A 17,555-nucleotide genomic window follows, 5' to 3' on the forward strand; every position below is an offset into this window, starting at 1 on the left:
GAATAATAAATAATAAAAACAGAAAGAGAAGGAGAGAGAGGGACAGAGCGAGGGGGTAATATCTACGGCTCATTGCAAGAGAAAGTGCTGACATGAGCTAAAAGACTGCAGACCCGGAGAGCATTCCTGCACAGATGCCCCTGAGATTGAGAAGAAGTGAGATAGAGTTTGTTCGGGGAGGCATCAGAAGGAGGGGAGACGTATGTTAGAGGGCATGTGGCAGGAAGTCAAGGTAGATTGCAAAACGACAAAGCGAGGACGACAGTGGACTACAGGGTCGAGAGACGAGAAAGGCAAAAAGTCAAAGTTTCCACACAGCTGTGCATACTGTGAAACAACAATTATACAGAGCACAAGTGAGGCGCACCATTACTTGGAAAACAGAGGGATGACGCAATGGAGCTGAGGAGGGAGAGAGCGGGCGAGCGAGTGAGCGAGCGAAGGAACCTTCGTCACTAGAATTCCAGTATAGGGAGCATATGCACCCGGAGTTCACTGAGGGCATTTCCATGAGCGCCTCATATAGGGAGACAGGGGCGAGGGAAGGGGTAGGGCTTCTATATCTCAACACAGATAATCACTCCCAGCTGTGTCCACTGTAGAGCTGCACACACATGTAGGGAGGGGCCAGGGTTCGCCTTTCACAGCAGAACCGGGACCTCAACAAGCCTCCTGCGCAGCAGCAAGAGCGCCGTGTGGAACTACGCTGGGCCTCGGGACAAGCAAACCTGTACTGGGTCTGGGTAGCTGACAAAAAACAACTTTTTATATTCAACATCAAGGAAACTGTGTTTATTTTAGGTGCTTTGGTCATCATCCCACTTTTTAACGAACTTTTTGCTTCTTTAAATGAGTAAACAAAAGTATACAAAGAGGTCTTTTTTTGTTTTTAGTTGATTAGTAAGTGAAAACTGATAATAATAATAGCTAAATTACTATTTGTGTAACTGCCATTGGTGGCCTTGGTGATGTCATCAGAGATGGAAAGTCGTTTAAGAGGCGGAGCAAGTTACTTAATTCTGATTAATTATCACGAAGAATGCCCCCCCGCCCCCAGAATAACTTACACTGATGAGTATTAAGAAATCAGGAATGAGTAAAACATGATATTAGTAAATGATTGTGTTAAGTACCAGAGTGGAGTCATGAATGAGGATAGCACAAACAACAGCTAATTGGCCTTGATGATGTCATCAGAGATGGAAAGTCGTTTAAGGCGAGACACTGCAGGTGAATAGGGAAAAAAAAATATCTAATAGTTATCACCTTACTTACCCAGTTGATTGATTACATTGATTATTGCAAACATTTTTTGTATTACAAGTTTTCAAAAATGTTATGTTTAAATATGCAAATGAGGCATTCTTTAATGAAATATGTGCTAATTTGCATACATTTCTAGTACAAAAATCTGAACACTAGATGAAGTCAGTTTCAAATTTTTTGTTTAATTTTTTTGACATATTAGAGTCAAATGTTTTTACAGAGGGAATTCTGGTTATCTTTTTTTGTCACTCCATAATTCAGAAAATACTTTGAACAGCCAGAAAACAATATATTTTCACAATTTTGGGGGGAATAAAATGTTGTATATAATCAAGGACAATATATATGAACAAATCCCTCTGTAAAAATCTTCAGAATATAGACAGGAATAAAAATGTCAAGTTTGGTGTGTGTACGTGCTACTGAAGTTGAGATTTATGGCTCAGTGTTGAAGAAAAAACTCATTTTGAGAAAACGGCCTTTAAAAATATGTATTGTAATTGAAATCTATTGACACAAACAGATAAAGTGCTATAAAAGAAACACTTAACAGTGTCTTTTGGATGTTTTCCTTCCACTAGTTTGAAAAAGCACTTTATGAAAAACCAAAAAGCCCAAAATCTCAAAATTGACAGGTGCTTGAAAAAACATTGTTTTTGCCTGCAGTGTCTCGCCTTAAGAGGCGGAGCAAGTTATTTAATTCTGATTAAATCCCCCTCAGAATAACATGCACTGATCAGTGTGAATGTGGATAAAGAAATCAGGAATTATGAATCAGAATGAAGCCAGATGTGAAACTTAGCTTATTACGTTAGATAATTTATATATTATCTAATATAAAGCATGGCCTTGGGGATGTCTGAGATAAAAAGTTGTTTGAGAGGCGGGAAAAAATATTTTATTTTTTATTAAAAATTATGAAGATTGTTTATTTCTCAGATAAACATCAGATTAACACCGATCAGGAATCAGTATTAGGAAATCAGGAATGAGTAAAAAAAGATGTTCAATGGGAAAATATTATTTCTTTTTTTTTTCGGTCAGGAAGTAGGATAGAACAATGATTTTCTAAAACAATGGCTGCACTGCTATCTGTTTACATTATCTAACACAACACGTGGCCTTGGTGATCAGAGACTAGAAGTTGTTTAAGAGGCTGAGCACGTTGATGACTGGATAGTGATTGTGAAATGTTCACTTCATACCAGAGGTACTGTAAGTAAAAAGAGTCAAATTCGATTTTTATTGTCTTTAAATCGAAGCACAGACATTTCAAATGGACCGTCAATTACTCATTTTATCACCAGCAACATCTATAACCCACAATAACAAGAAAAATCTCTTTTCAAATGGTCTTAGATGAAGTATCCACAGGATGACATTTGACAGCTACCCATAAACAAGCCTCACAAGAGGCAGTAAACAACTGTTTAACCGTTTTTACTAGCTTCTTATCAAATGCCTCTCACATTCTTTTCCATTTTCTTGCGCTCTCCATTATGTATTCTCACCTCCCCTCTCTCTTTCTCTAGGGCTTGTAAAGGAGAGGATATCCTCTGGCCTTATCTAATAGTCTGCGGATTGTGCAACGGCTGCCCCGTCCCAGAAAGGCAGCAGCCCGCTTTGTGAAAGTGCACGTAGCATGGAGCACAAGGGTCAAGGTTTACCAGCAAAAACAAACCATGGAAAAAAAAAAATTGGTCATGTTTTCCTGCATCGTGGGATGAGAGGGAGACAGAAATAAGGGAGAAACAGAGGTGGTGACAGGGAAAAGGTGGAAGTGTGTGATACCTTCAGGCTATGTCTGACAGTATTTAACAGGCAGTGAAAGGAGTCAGTGGTCTTTAAAGGGATAGCTCACTCTAAATAAAAAATCTGTCATCATTTACTCATCCTCATGTCATTTCAAACCCGTATGACTCTCCTTCTTCCATGCAAGCAAATATATGATATTCTTCCTGGCTGCTATTTTTCATTTTGCAATGTGTTTATATTTGGAAGATTATATTAAGAATAATTTCAGCAAATAACAACATAAATTTCTGCTACCATATATATGATTAAATGATTATATCATTTTATAAAAGAAAATATATATATTAAAAGGAATAAAATATTTAAATATAGCTTATAAATGAATATATCTTAATATTTATTTAGTTTGTAAATAATTTATTAAATTAAAAAAAAAAAAAAAAAAAAATATATATATATATATATATATATATAACAAAAAACTGTTATCATATATCTAATTTCATAAAATGGAAAAGAACGATGTAAGTATTGTGCAATTTCTCCTGTATTAATTTTTTGGGTGAACTATCCCTTTAAGAATCAGCAAACTAAAGTCTCAGGTCTTCAAGTAAAGTTAGGAAACATTGTTTTTAGAACCAGCGTGTCAAAAGCTGCTGATCTGAGACCAGTTTTGTATATCAAAAAGAATGAAACTGCTTCGGATCAAAACTGAAAATAATCTGAAGATTGTGGACGACAGCTACAGATACCAGATGGAGGGAGTTTGTAGGGGAGAGAAAATATATATAAAAAAAAGACATTAGCGGAGTGATTATGTGCAGCCTATATCGGCACAACTCAGGGGTGATCTTCAGTTCACACCGAGAGAGAGAGAGAGATGAAAAGATAATATCAGCTACATGCAGGATGAGAAAGATGAACATGCTCATCTGTCTGTATCCTCTAATCTGAGTAAATAGGGTGATGGTGGTGTCACACACAAGGGCGTGGAAATAATAGCTCAAGCTTCGCAGCGCACATCTGCGATAATCTTTAAGTGAGGAGGAAAATATGCCTTATAATCCAGTGTTGAGGGACGCACACGTAACAGAGCTCCAGCGGGGTTGAGGGAGGATAAAGCGGGACTTTTCAACATCATTCTCTGTTTAAACTCAAGCAAACAAGGGACCGTTTCCATTCAATCATGGTGTTTATGTTTTCTCAAACTGTAAATCAGTCGGCACAGACTGTTTCATTGTCCGCTAATAATTTGTAAACACACACAAAATCAGCGGAATTGCTGCTCTGTGTTTGTTTTAAAAGAGCCCGTTTAGAACAATTCTCCGTCTGCCCTGGAAACACGCCACTTTTCGCACAAGTTTACGCTGACGCAATCCTCTTAAGAGTAATCACCCACCTCTGGCTTATACTAACACACTCACGCTAATCTTCTTAGAGAGAGAGCGAGGCCCAGAGCTTCGACGACGTGAAAAATTCGCAAACTAGTTCTTACTATAGCTCTAACGGCTAAAAAGAACTAGCTATATTTTGGGGACAAAATAATGCAGGCCAGATTCAAACTTGCATTTCACATACACTATTAAAAAACAAAGGTTGGTGTCAATTGTGCTGCAGTCTACATAGGGTCAGAAAGCTGCCGGATTTCATCAAAAAGATCTGTGTTCCGAAGATGAACGAAGATCTTACGTGTTTGGAATCAATGACTTAATTAATGACAGAATTTTTATTTTTGGGTGAACTATCCTTTTAATAATTTAAAGAATAATAAAATTTCTTTCCTCCAGTAAAGAACCTTTTCCACCAATGAAAAGGCTCCATGGATTTTAATAGTTCTTCATGGAATCATATACAATCTTTATTTTAAAGAATGTATGAGCTTCAAGTTCGTCTGGAGCATATGTGCTAATGCTAGGCCATGGCTCCAGAAACCTGGATAACGTTTGAGATTTGTATATGCATATTTTTGGATACACTCACCATTTTCTGGCTGGTCCTTGATGTCGCCTTCACTGGGCTGGTTCGGACTATCAGACTGCCCTGCTTCTGTAGAAAGACACACAAAGAAAAAGAAAGTGAGATTTTGTTTCATGACCAAAATGAAATCATGCACTTGAGAGCCTCTCGAAAACAGTTTCTTCAGTCTAAACACTAAAGATACAAAGCGTCTAGTCCAGAGTACCAAGGAATCACCATGCTGACCGTGCAGTCTGGCAGCCAACCACACACTGGCCGCGCAGGTGAAACCCTATGCTTATGTGTGTACACAGGAGACCAGCGTGTTGCCGATTCAATAGAGTTGACTGCTGCCACAGTATAGGCCAAGACACAACTGCATGCATCGTAAAAATACTCCATCTTTCTAGGCTATAATTAACTGTGGATGCAATTTAACAGGTTAAGTAATGTGGTTTATGAATGTGTATATATATATATATATATATATATATATATATATATATATATATATATATATATATGTGTGTGTGTGTGTGTGTGTGTGTGTGTGTGTGTGTGTGTGTGTGTGTGTGTGTGAACAATAAGGTAATATAATTACAATAAAATATAAATAATTCCAATTTACAAAATAAAATAAAAGTGAATTCTGTGATTATATAAATCAATTGACAGGCCTAACCGTAAATCTCAGACTGTATTTATTAGCATTCAGACGCAAAGGGAAGTTATCGGAATAGAAGGTCTGACTGTACTCTAGCCAATGTCCTTTTGGCACGCGGCTCGGTAGGTCAGACCGACAGTGGGGTCTGGGCTGTGAATTCACACTGAGTGTGCTATTTGCAGCTCAGGCACTTATGGAAATAAGTCTAGAGAGAGAGAGAAAGCCTTCAGACCTGGGTGTACTGCATAAAAAAGGCCCTATAAATTTGATGGGCTCCGATTTCTCCCAAGAAGTGCTCCTTAACGGTGCCATTAGCTGTGATAGCAATGATTCGTGCCGTGACGTTAAGGGAACTTTCGCAAAGATTCACCTGGGTCCCTTTAACTCTTCTACGACAGCCAAAAATTGCAAAGAAACACCCTTTGAGATGATTTAGAAGCTGGGGTGAGTATTGATTTCCCACTCGAGATAAAATAGTCATGCTGGGAGAAATATTACCTATGTCGCGCTAGCAAGCACAGGAAAGAAAATGGCTGGTGAGGTTAGGATCGGAATCTAATTCGTGACTTTTTACATTTCATTTTTTGGTAGAATACATGTTAAAAATAGCTATATGCTCAGTGAAATATATGCTCATTGAAAACAAACTTAATAAAAGAAAAAAACATTCAGCCGAAATCTCACAAACATTTGTATATAAAAATGCTTCAATTGCAGCTTATCACACAAAAATAATTTTTAATAAAGGATGAAGATAAAGACTTTTTTTCACTTTAGTTTTTGGAAAAATAACCATTAAAACAATACTTTGGAACACAAATGTAACAAATAGGCTAAATTGCACAAGAATTTAAATACGACGATAAATACGTAAAGAAACTTTCGATAAAAGAAGAAAAAGATTTATGACTTCTTCCACTTGAATACATGTATTTTTGGAGCACAAATGCAACCCATAGGCTAAATTGTGCAATAGTTCGCATACAAATTTTTTTTAATTTTTAGTTTATGATAAATCACGGAAAGTAACTTTTGATAAAAGAAGAAAAGCAAAACCCAGCCCATTCATCTGCTCCTAGACAAAGTTAACAATTTAGGGCCTTGTTTGCATTCAGCTCAGCATTGCCATCTGCATCAACAGTTTAAAACAAAGGCAATCTAAAGAGTGGGCCGAAAAAACAGAAAAAAATAAAAAAAAAATACAGCAACATCCCCCGCCCCAGTAACAGCCCAGAGATATGTGAAAACCAACCAAAGGGGCCGGGAAGCCGGGTGTCGGGTGGGTGCCTGTGTGCGGGGACTTTCACACACTCCCCCAGTTGCCCTCCGTGGACCAAGTGCTCTCTCACACAGTGCCCATTGCTAATTAAATATGCAAATGAGGCGTGAGACCCAGACTCAGTGTGTCACATCTGCATTTACCCCCTGTCGAGGGCCCTCAGAGAGCGAGGGGGGAAACAAAAAACCCCCTCTCGCCGAAATAAACAAAAAAAAAGACACTAAACAACAAACAACTAAATACCGTGCACAAACAGGCCCATTCAGAAGGCCTAAATCCTCTATACAAGAGCATAACAAGCCACTCTATGGGCCGCGGATTGAAAGACAGAGGAGGGATGGTTCCTGTGTATCTCTAATTTTGTTCTCACACCATCAAAAAGATGGGAATGCCGCTCGGGTTTGGGAGAAGAAAAGCAACCTGGAGCGACTCAGTCGACGTGTTCTTCCGCCTCAATTCGACAACGGTATTCATTATGGTAAAACGGCGTAGTTTAGCGTCCGATAACAAGCCTGGGATAATTGAGACGGGCTCAGGTTGCTTGGACGTGGCCGAATTAGTCGGCGAGGTGATTCCCTAATTAGATCATTAGGACCGGCTTGCGGCGGCAGGCAGGTTGGGCAGGAGCGTTATGCCCCCTGGTCTGCCTCAGACTCTGACTGCCTCCTTCCTCCTTCCTCTCCCAGGCCAGGCTGAGGGCTTTAAGGGGGCGTGCGCATACACTCACACACACACACACACACACACACCGCCTGGTCTGTTTCATTATGCATGCACTAAACCATCTGTACTTCTCGCAGGTCTGCTCGTCCCAACCCGCCGCTTTCTCACCAAGTGCTTTGCTGTAATCCAATTGTGTGTTAAAACCCCGCTTTCAAAAGGCCCTTTACACAGTGGGCTCAGGAACACGAAGGCCCATAAAAGGAGGCAGAAACTTAATTTAGAAATACAAACGGGCCTTTCTAGAGTATCAATGGAAGGTGAAGCTCCAGGGATTGAAGCATTGTTTCCACAAGTATCGTCTCCCAGATTTTCTTTTTCTTTCGGGCCGCCACAGACATTATGAGATTGTGGGTGCCGGATTCCTGCGTGGTCGCACTCGAGACTATACGGACTATCCGAGGTACTCGGAAGGAACGTGTTTTAGAATGATCGCCAGAGCAACACAAATATGCATTTTTTTTTTGGAGCAGCATAGTTGGGCCATGATGCACATTACATAGAAATGACTTGGGGGAGAAAAAAAAAAAGAAATAATTTCTGGGAACTAGAAATGGGTCACAGATGGGGGAACGTGTCGATGAAACCTGAAATTGTGAGCGACGTGAGGAAAAAAAAAAGGAGTAAAGGCAAGAGAAAACGAGTAAATCAAGTGGAATATGCGAAATGAAACAATCAATAATAATTTAACGCTTTAAAAAAATGAGCAAACGTTAATATAAAACAATTTTTCACCAAATTTTTGGAAACTAAAATATTATTCATATTTTCACCTGAAATCGAATGCCTTTTAAAGGGGGCATAAGATGCGATTTCCTTTTTTCCTTTCTCTTTAGAGTGTTACAAGCTCTTGGTGCATGAAGAAGATCTGTAAAGTTGCAAAGACTAAAGTCTCAAATCCAAAGAGATATTCTTTATCAAAGTTAAGACTCTGCCACGCCCCCCTAAAACGGCTCGTTCTAACACGCCCCACGTGTCTCTGTCACTATATGGCAAGATTTGTGTAACGCCGCCCAAATGTTCACTCAAAGAAAGAAGGCCTCGTTTCAGTGACCACAGTTAGAGTCGAAGTCGTCATGTCAGGGAGATGCTGTGTATCTAGGTGAAACTAAAGCACTTTATTTGGCTTTCTGAAAGTAGATGCATTTAGGAATCAACATCAACGCATTTTATGGATGACCGGACAAACTCTATTAATGTTATTTGATTTATTTAATGCATCCTTGATTAATAAAATAAAATAAAAAACCTTACCCCAAACTTTTGAATGCTAGTATATATGTATTATCACCATTTCATACCACAACAGGTTGTCATTCTTCTGCATGGGGAACTGGAGACATACGTTTGTTTCCGTCAGGCCGCTGCCCGTGTTCAGTGTTTGAGTAACCCTGACCTCTCCCCCGGCGCTTTTACGTCACACCGTATTTAATAAGAGGCAGTGTTTAGACAGGACCCTTCTGCTTCTCCTCTATAGATCAGCTCGTTGCCGAGGCTTGCGCTGTTTTTCTTCTCTCATGGAGCGTCGCTTGTTTACACTGCTGTTTTTGGAGGACCGAGAAGCGAGACGGGAGAGGATAGTGTTACAGGCCGTGTTTACAGATCCTGTCTGGATTTTGAATAGTAATACTGGTGTGTTTTCTTTCTTTCTTCTGTAACTTTTGAAAAATACAGAATGCACTTTTAAGGACAGGGACCAAAGAAAGGAGCCCTAGCGGCTTTGATGTGCTTCACTCGAGCTCATACACAAGAGCACGGTGTGTAAAAATGAGCAGAATCCACTCTGCGGTCTCCCAGCGATGACATTATGGGATCATTGTGGTACAGTAAACCAACTATTGCAATCCGGCAAAAAGCAATAAAAACTACCCGAGTCTCAATTATTCTTTAGTCAGTGTGACTTGAGCTATTCCCTCCTGTAGAAACCAGACTATAAGGGAGAGCCATCAATAAGTGCTAGCGCGGTAAAGGAATGCCATGTTTCCTTACTTGAACTTGTAAATCAGCTCTTGTGCTAGCGGTGTAAGACAAGCTGTCTGGATTGCCAAGCTACCGTTACCAAGACACAAAAGCGGGACATTCCTGACTTATTTGAATCCTTGTTCCCCCTGTACTGGTAGGGGCACTGGGAACAAGATATCATTATTAGCTAATGCAAGATGGAAGGTGGAGTAATGAAGAGCTAGCATAGAAAAGTCAATAGCTCGGTTTTATAATCTAGTTACCTGTCCTGCAGTCTACATAGGTAACATAACCTTGTACAGTGAGTGACCGATTTGTAAAATTCATGGGTATGCAAAAGTGTGTTAGCATGTTGCTAAGAGAAAAATTTGATACTTTTTGTATTATTCTGGAGTTATCTTAGACAAACTTAAAGACACACACAAAAAATAAAAATAATAATAAATACCCTAAGCACGCAAAATGGTCATAAATTCCCAGGGAACACGTTAGGTAAAAAATGTTCGCTTGAATGCACTGTAAGTCACTTTGAATAAATACGTCTGCTAAATGCATACATTTATTTAATTTTTATTTAAGACTGTTGTGAATTTTGTAATAACAAATTATTTGGTTAATTTTGATCATGTTACTTAAATTTTAGCATGTTGCTAAGCTAACAAAAGAAGAATGAGTGATTGTTATTTTATATAATCCACATATAATAAACAGTGTTGGGGGTGAGGCATTATACGTAATATTACACAAATAACTAGTGAAGTGTTTTTTTCAAAATTCACAAGAAAATATCTGAGTTACTTTTCAAATAAGTAACGCAACCATTTATTCGCTGACAGTTCTCCTGTGCCCATGTTGAGTGCAGAGGCACTTCCTTCAGGCTGAGGCTGAATAATTTCACCTTTGGTGAGAAAGGGACTTTACAGTTGCCCAAAATCCGTATTTTTAAAAATTAAAAATTATTAAACAAACCCAGATCAGGTGATAAAAAGTAACGCAAAAGTAAAGTAACGCATTCCTTTCCATAAAAAGTAACTTACTTATCGAGTAACGTATCGAGTGGGTAAATTTTCCTCTTCACTTCCTGTGATATTTCAATGTATACCTGTTCCCTATGCTGCAGTGCCCTCTGGACTGAACATATACAGTATGTTTCCTACACTACGCAGGGCACTGGAACATAACCTTACTCTCTCTCTGGCTGGGCGAAATGTTCCAGAGGGAGAGAAGGAAAAAGTGTAGCATCCGCAATGCTAGCAGCTCCTCTTCGGGAAAAGATATATTCCCCTGGCCTGTAGGCAAACCCTTTCTTTCTTCCTGAGCGCTGTGCTTCTCGACCCCCCTGATATGAACTACAGTTTCTAGGAAAAGGCAGGAAAGGCGAGCAGAGTAGAAGGAGGAGGAGGAGGAGGAGAAAAAGTTCTTGGCCTTTTCCCAGGAAGGGAGAGCGAGAGAGAATCAGAATCCCAGAATTCCCCTGGGATATGGTGAAATATACAGCCCTGGGGCCACATTCAATTTACTCTCCGCAGTTCGCTTTCCCTCTCTCCCTCTCTAAATAGCCAGGCTGTGAGAGAGAAGTCGAAGCTGTCAGGGATCTAATGTGTACCGCGACCTCCTGTAGCCCTGATGTGGAGAAATAGAAAGATCGCGAGTGGGTCAAGTGTCTGTGTGAGCACGGATTCCTCAAAGGGAGTGCGAGGAGAGGGGAATATTTGCAACACCAAACAAGAAAAGAAAGAAAAACCAAACCGAAATACATTAGACTTCGACAGTGAGATTGAATTTAAAATATCACAACGAAGTGATTAGGCAAAAATGAGACCTTTGGAAACAGCCGGGCCAAAAGCAGCATACACTACTCCAAACAAATAGCCATATTGTTTGAGATGCCTACTTCCGCAAGCTCCAGACACATCCTGTCTTTGTCTTCAGAGTGCCTCTTGCTTGCCCTAGTTGAATGCACATGGTGACACAGGTAGAGGAGTTTGTCCTTGTTCTGACAGCGAGGATCTTTCAACAAATATAGTTTGGAAAATAAATAACCAGGCTCTCCATGTGGCCCCTGGGGTCCAGGAGAACAACACAATAGGCAGTACTGGCATTGTTATTCCTGACTCTGAGCCTATGTGTGCTGTAAGGAGAGAAGAATGCTTGCGTTTGACCTCTGTCAGGCCTGATTTCCTGCCCGAAGCGGAGTTGTGTCCGAGGACGCGGTACTGAATTCAGAAAAAAAGTGTTGTCAGTTTGATTGTCATTTGCCAGAGATATAATCTCAGTGAGTACCGTGAGACCCTTCATTTGTGGCACGGGAGTCTATGTGTGTATGTACGTGTGCGCCGTAATTCATCGTTCTCCAAGAGCCTGGCTGACAGACTCCAGCTGCAGATGTGCAATGTACATGGTGGGTGTTCATCGCTGTCAGGATCTCCGACACACCTGTCTCCACACAACAACCAGCGCCTGTAGCCAGGTAGTCCGTCTCCAACTGACACTGAGGTGTCCATGCTTGCTACAGTCATCATGCGGGCAGTGAGGTGAAAGATGAGACTTTTTTTGACATGCAATATTCCTTTATACTAAAATAGAAATGAATGATTCCATGAAATGGGGAAACCCTTTTCATGTAATCTACCAAACATGGACTAGAAGCAACAAAATAGTTTATTTCAGTACAGATTTTCCTATTTATTGGGCCACAAACTGTCAACATCACCCATAAACATGACTGTAAGTAAACCCACAGAGCATCAATACGTGGCGGGCGACATTTGCACCATTCATGGCACAGAAGGGTGTGCTTGGCTGGCCACTGACACCAGCTTTAACGCTGTGGGCGGAGAAGCCTGGTCTCAAACCCCCCTTTCCCATCTCTCTCAGAATGAGTGAAAATAGAAAGTCTCCATGATCTTGGCAGTAGGACGTTTGGAGAAAAAAGATGGGGTGATTCAATTTGGCAGCCAACTTTTTCACTCCCTCCTTTCTATGTCTTCCTCTCTCTCTCTGTGTAAGTCTCTCTCTCTACAGCTCGCTCTCTTCCTTAGAGAGTGGCTGGCCGTAGCCTGTGTTTGGAACAAACTGGAAGACACTTGCCAAGGCTGAAGCGTAACACCGCCAGGGATGCACTACCCAGCCCGCAACTTCCCCTGCAACGCACTTGTCTCCAGCCGCTTCTCACTGAGAAAACCCCCCAGGAGCTTGGCTGCTTGGAAAAGTGACCACCCACAAATCCATACATAAAAAATAAAAAAAGACATAAAAACATTTTAGGCAAAACAAAAAATAATAATTTTGAGAATTAAATAAGAAAATAAAACAACTATATTTAATGTAAATAAAAAGTAGAAAGTATCAATATATAAATATTTATATATATATTTCGTATATTATTTATCAAGCTACATTTTAATAATAATAATAATAAATAAATTTCTATATGATCATATTTAATTATCATTGATATCAAAATCAATGATCATATTATATGTGAATGTGGCCTTGATAAATATTACATAAATATAAAAACATTATGAAAAAACCCCAGAAATAAATGGATTTAGAATTAATGTTTTTATATTTAAACCACAATAATTAATATTAAAAAGTATTAAGTATACTCTATATATATATATATATATATATATATATATATATATATATATATATATATATATATATATATATATATATATATATATATATATATATAATGTATATATATATTTAATATATTATTTATCAAGGTTCATTTTAATAATGATAATAATAATAATATAATTATATTTTACTATCATATATTAAATATAAAAATACTACATATGATTCTCTCTCTCACTCAATTTTATATGAATTTGTCCTTAATATTACGTAAATATAAAACAATAACGACAAAATATAAAACATAAATAAATAAACGATAAAATGATATTGCTTCATATAAATACTATTGCAATTAACCGTATAATATGTTTATTTATATTCATCTTATAATATTGTTGCTGGTTTATAGTGAGGGTTACACTATGACTGAAACAGCCAGCCTACATAAAATAAAGACAAATGACATAATTTTTCAAGAAATACAATCCTTATTGATTTTTCATTTTATATTGATTTGATTTAATTCACCCGATGAATGGAAACGATAAAAACCAATCTCAAAATGTAGCCGGTCGATACTTCTTCGTTCTTGTGCACTTTCTAAATTTCACGTAAATGACCCATGTCCATATTTCACATACAGTAAGCGTTGCATAAACAACCTCCCCACAGCCCACAAACAAGGCACCACGTTCAAAGCCCTGACACGAGCTCTATATTGTCTAGACGAGTCATTTTTATTTATGCTGCGCAATTGTGTCGTCAAATTAGAATTCAAAAGCGACCGTTTCGAGAGGCTGGGGAAGGAAAAGCCTTTGGACAAATGCTCAGTTGTGAACGGCGACTCAGTCCAAGTCCCTGGCGTACACCCGAGGCATTCATAGAGATGCCAGCCAAAGCTCTAGGTTGTCATTTCAACCCTTCCAGGCCCTTAAACTAACAGTGAAATCGGTAGAAGAACAGGGAGGGTGTCTGTCTACAAACAAAACCGTCGCGTGCTGTCTCAATCGTGGCTGAAGGACAAGAAAGCGCTACAGCGTCCAACACGCGTCAAGACACACAGGCCAACGAGAACTGACAATTTCATGTAGGATGTTGAATTTCATTTTCACCCCACGTGTGGAAATATAATGCCATCACGCTCTACTCCCACACCGTCGCTCCTCCCCTCCGCCTCCATTTTGTCCCGATCAGTCTGCCACCATTTTAAGACGGTGGCTTCTCGACAAGAACACAAAAAACGAAACAATTGGGCCTGTCAGGTGAGAAGCCCATCCTCTTTTTTCCGCAATTGTACTTCAGACTATTCAAACACAATCGTTCTAATAATTAAAAATGCAATCGTGTACGTAAACAAAAGAGCGGGAAAACGTGCCAAAAGCAACTCGTTGGCGCTCTTCATCGTCCTTTTTTTTTTTTTTCTCCGCCACACAAGCTTATCCAAAGCATAGCTGCTAAATCGTCATGCCAGACACAGCAATGCTGAGAGAATCACGTTAGCTGCTCCTATTGTTGGATGACACAGAAAACGCCGTTGCCAAGAAGTTTAGTGCCAAGTTCAACAACATCCTGATTTGAAAAAAAGGAGGGAAAAAAGACAAAGTCTGATCCCACACACGCAGGCGCGTATAACCATTACTTTGGGGAGATTCATTAATAACGCAGAGTTGCAGATGTTACCATTTATCTCTAATACACACTCACTCCTCTTAATACTTCAAACCCTGGCAGCCATCTTAAAAGCTCTGGCAACCATTTTAAATGTGCCCTCTCTTTATTTGAGCACATGCCATCCCCCAGTGCCGAACAATGGGCTACTCGGGGTTTAGCAACTGCGGTGGCCAAATCCATGATTCGCCATATTTTATGGCAAATAATATTGGGAAAACTGATATAAATGAGATAGAAACTGAGTGACGATGCCTAATGCTGTGTTTTGCAGTTCTACCAACAATAAAACATTCAATCTATGTAAAATTTGGTCTAAAAATGTGGGGGGAAAAAAATAAAAATTTATTAATTGTATGTAAAATGTAAAATTTTGTCAGTGTTAAAACAATTCTTACATTAAATTAGAAAAAAATGCAATAAGATTATTGATTAAGAAAATATTAATTTAAAACCCAATCACAAAAATACTTTGTGTTTATATGCTTTATAGAAATGAATATTTGTATTCAAGGATGCACACAATCGATCAAAAGTGACAGTTCATTCATAATGTTACAAAAGATTTACTACAATATTTAAGATCTATTGCAAATAAATGATAATTTTTTAACTTTCTAGTCATAAAATAAATGTTTCTTTTTACATTTTTAATAATAATAATAAAAAACGATTTCATTGACATGCCAAAAGTTACAATTATATTTAAGATTTTTGCTTTTTCATAAGTAAATCACCCCATTTTTAATAATAAATAAAACAGTAAAATAATTGTCTTTACAATGTCATAATTTCTTACCCCCCAAAAACTACTGAGTGTTGCAAAAATGCATCTTTTGAAGAATTCTGGTGGTTTGCATAAAGGAGGAATTACTCCACAGTTCACATTACAAAGCACCGCTGGACAGTAAATATTTGCTTGTCTGCCATAACACAGAATTCACAACAGCCGCTACTGTATATAACCTTTTCTATTCTGCAGCGGTGTGTGCATGTGTGTGTGTGTGGACCTCTGCCCAGGCCTGGAGGCCCGAGTCTCATTTATAATGCCTGTTGTTCTGTTAAGATGCTCAAGGAATCACTCACCCACGGCAATTCCAGCAGCGACGGCGGATCAATTAACGAAAGCATGATTAACATTACAGCAGAGCGCCGTGGAATAATGGACATCTCGGGAAAGTGGATTAGGACGAGAGGAACCTTGACGTGCGGCCCGAGATACTGCGCCAGTGAAGGACGCCATCAGCAGCGGCATGACATAAGCCAGACCGAAATAGTTTGGGAATGCAATTGATGAATTGCCATATTGATTTGGTTCCGCCTCACTTACCATAATTATAGCGCTGTAATGGATAGCATTACCGCTGCTGCTTTTTGTTTTATCCTTTCTTTTCCTTTTTCATCAACTCTCCACTTCTGAACTTGTTTGGGAACTGTACGAACATGCATACTGTACGGTTATACGCTCTGATCGGGAAACCAGAGATGCAAATGACATACTTCTGAAGGCCTGAACTTGTCAGAGTCAACTCTGAACTGGGAGCCTTGTATAATTATGCTGACTTTGGATTCATCTGAACCTGACTGCATGAGTTTCTTAGGAAGAGAATTCATAGCATTTTTTTGCATTCTAAAGCAGCTACACTAAGCGCAAGAAGTGAACATGGTGTATCTAAGCATATTTATCAAAGTTGGACTACTTTTAAATTAAAAACACACTATTTGATGTATTGCAAAAGTGTTGGAATGAAACAGAAATTAAGTGCATGACATGTGACGTAAGTTCCAAAAAACGTCTTAATGTAAAAGAAATACTAATATTTTATATATATATATATATATATATATATATATATATATATATATATATATATATATATATATATAGTATGAAAAATATAATAAATAATAAAAACAACATCAAAAATAAAAATGCATTAAAATAAAAATGCAAAAAATATAATACGTAATATCTAATAACAAAACCAAAAATTTAAAATGCATGCACTGTCGCTTTGGATAAAAACGTCTGCTAAATGCATAAATTTTATTTAATTTAAATTTGCAAAAATGATATATTTTATATAATATTAATTTTATTATATTATTATTATTATAAAAAAGTATATAAATATGAGTAGAAAAAAATTAATTAATAAAATTAATAAAATATTTTATATATATATATATATATATATATATATATATATATATATATATATATATATATATATATATATATGTGCGTATTTATACACAATATATATATATATGTGCGTATTTATACACAATAAATAAATACATATATACTGTAAATATATTTATAGTTAGAATAATATCATATATAAAAATGTTATATCAACAGACTACTTCAATGTTTTATATATATATATATATATATATATATATATATATGTATATAAGATTATACAAACATCAGCCCCCCCAAGAAATTACATAAATGTTTATATTCATAATTTTTATAAATATAATTTTATAAATATTTGTATAATTTAATGACCTGATCCAACAAGCAATTAGTGGTTCCTAGCTGCTGTACAACTTTGATGCTTTGGTCCATGTCACTACTGTAGCGTGTCCCTCTCTGGGTCGCTCTGATCTGATGAAGAATGCCAGCGTGGGGAGCCAGTGTCAGTCCCACATAGACACAAAGTGCCGACTCATAGC

General features: G+C 38.0%; 1 protein-coding gene across 4 annotated transcripts in view; it reads right to left on the reverse strand.

Annotated features, from left to right (window-relative positions):
* LOC127987488 (nuclear factor 1 A-type) overlaps positions 1–17,555 on the reverse strand; it is a 123,998-nt gene that overhangs the window by 47,792 nt on the left and 58,651 nt on the right. For all 4 annotated transcript variants that reach the window (XM_052589834.1, XM_052589833.1, XM_052589835.1 and 1 more), the window contains exon 3: positions 5,002–5,067. In XM_052589834.1, coding sequence (XP_052445794.1) covers positions 5,002–5,067 — 66 coding nt within the window. The remainder of the gene's footprint in view (positions 1–5,001; positions 5,068–17,555) is intronic.

The sequence above is a fragment of the Carassius gibelio genome, chromosome B22, assembly GCF_023724105.1.
Source record: "Carassius gibelio isolate Cgi1373 ecotype wild population from Czech Republic chromosome B22, carGib1.2-hapl.c, whole genome shotgun sequence".
In the NCBI taxonomy this organism is placed as follows: Eukaryota; Metazoa; Chordata; class Actinopteri; order Cypriniformes; family Cyprinidae; genus Carassius; species Carassius gibelio.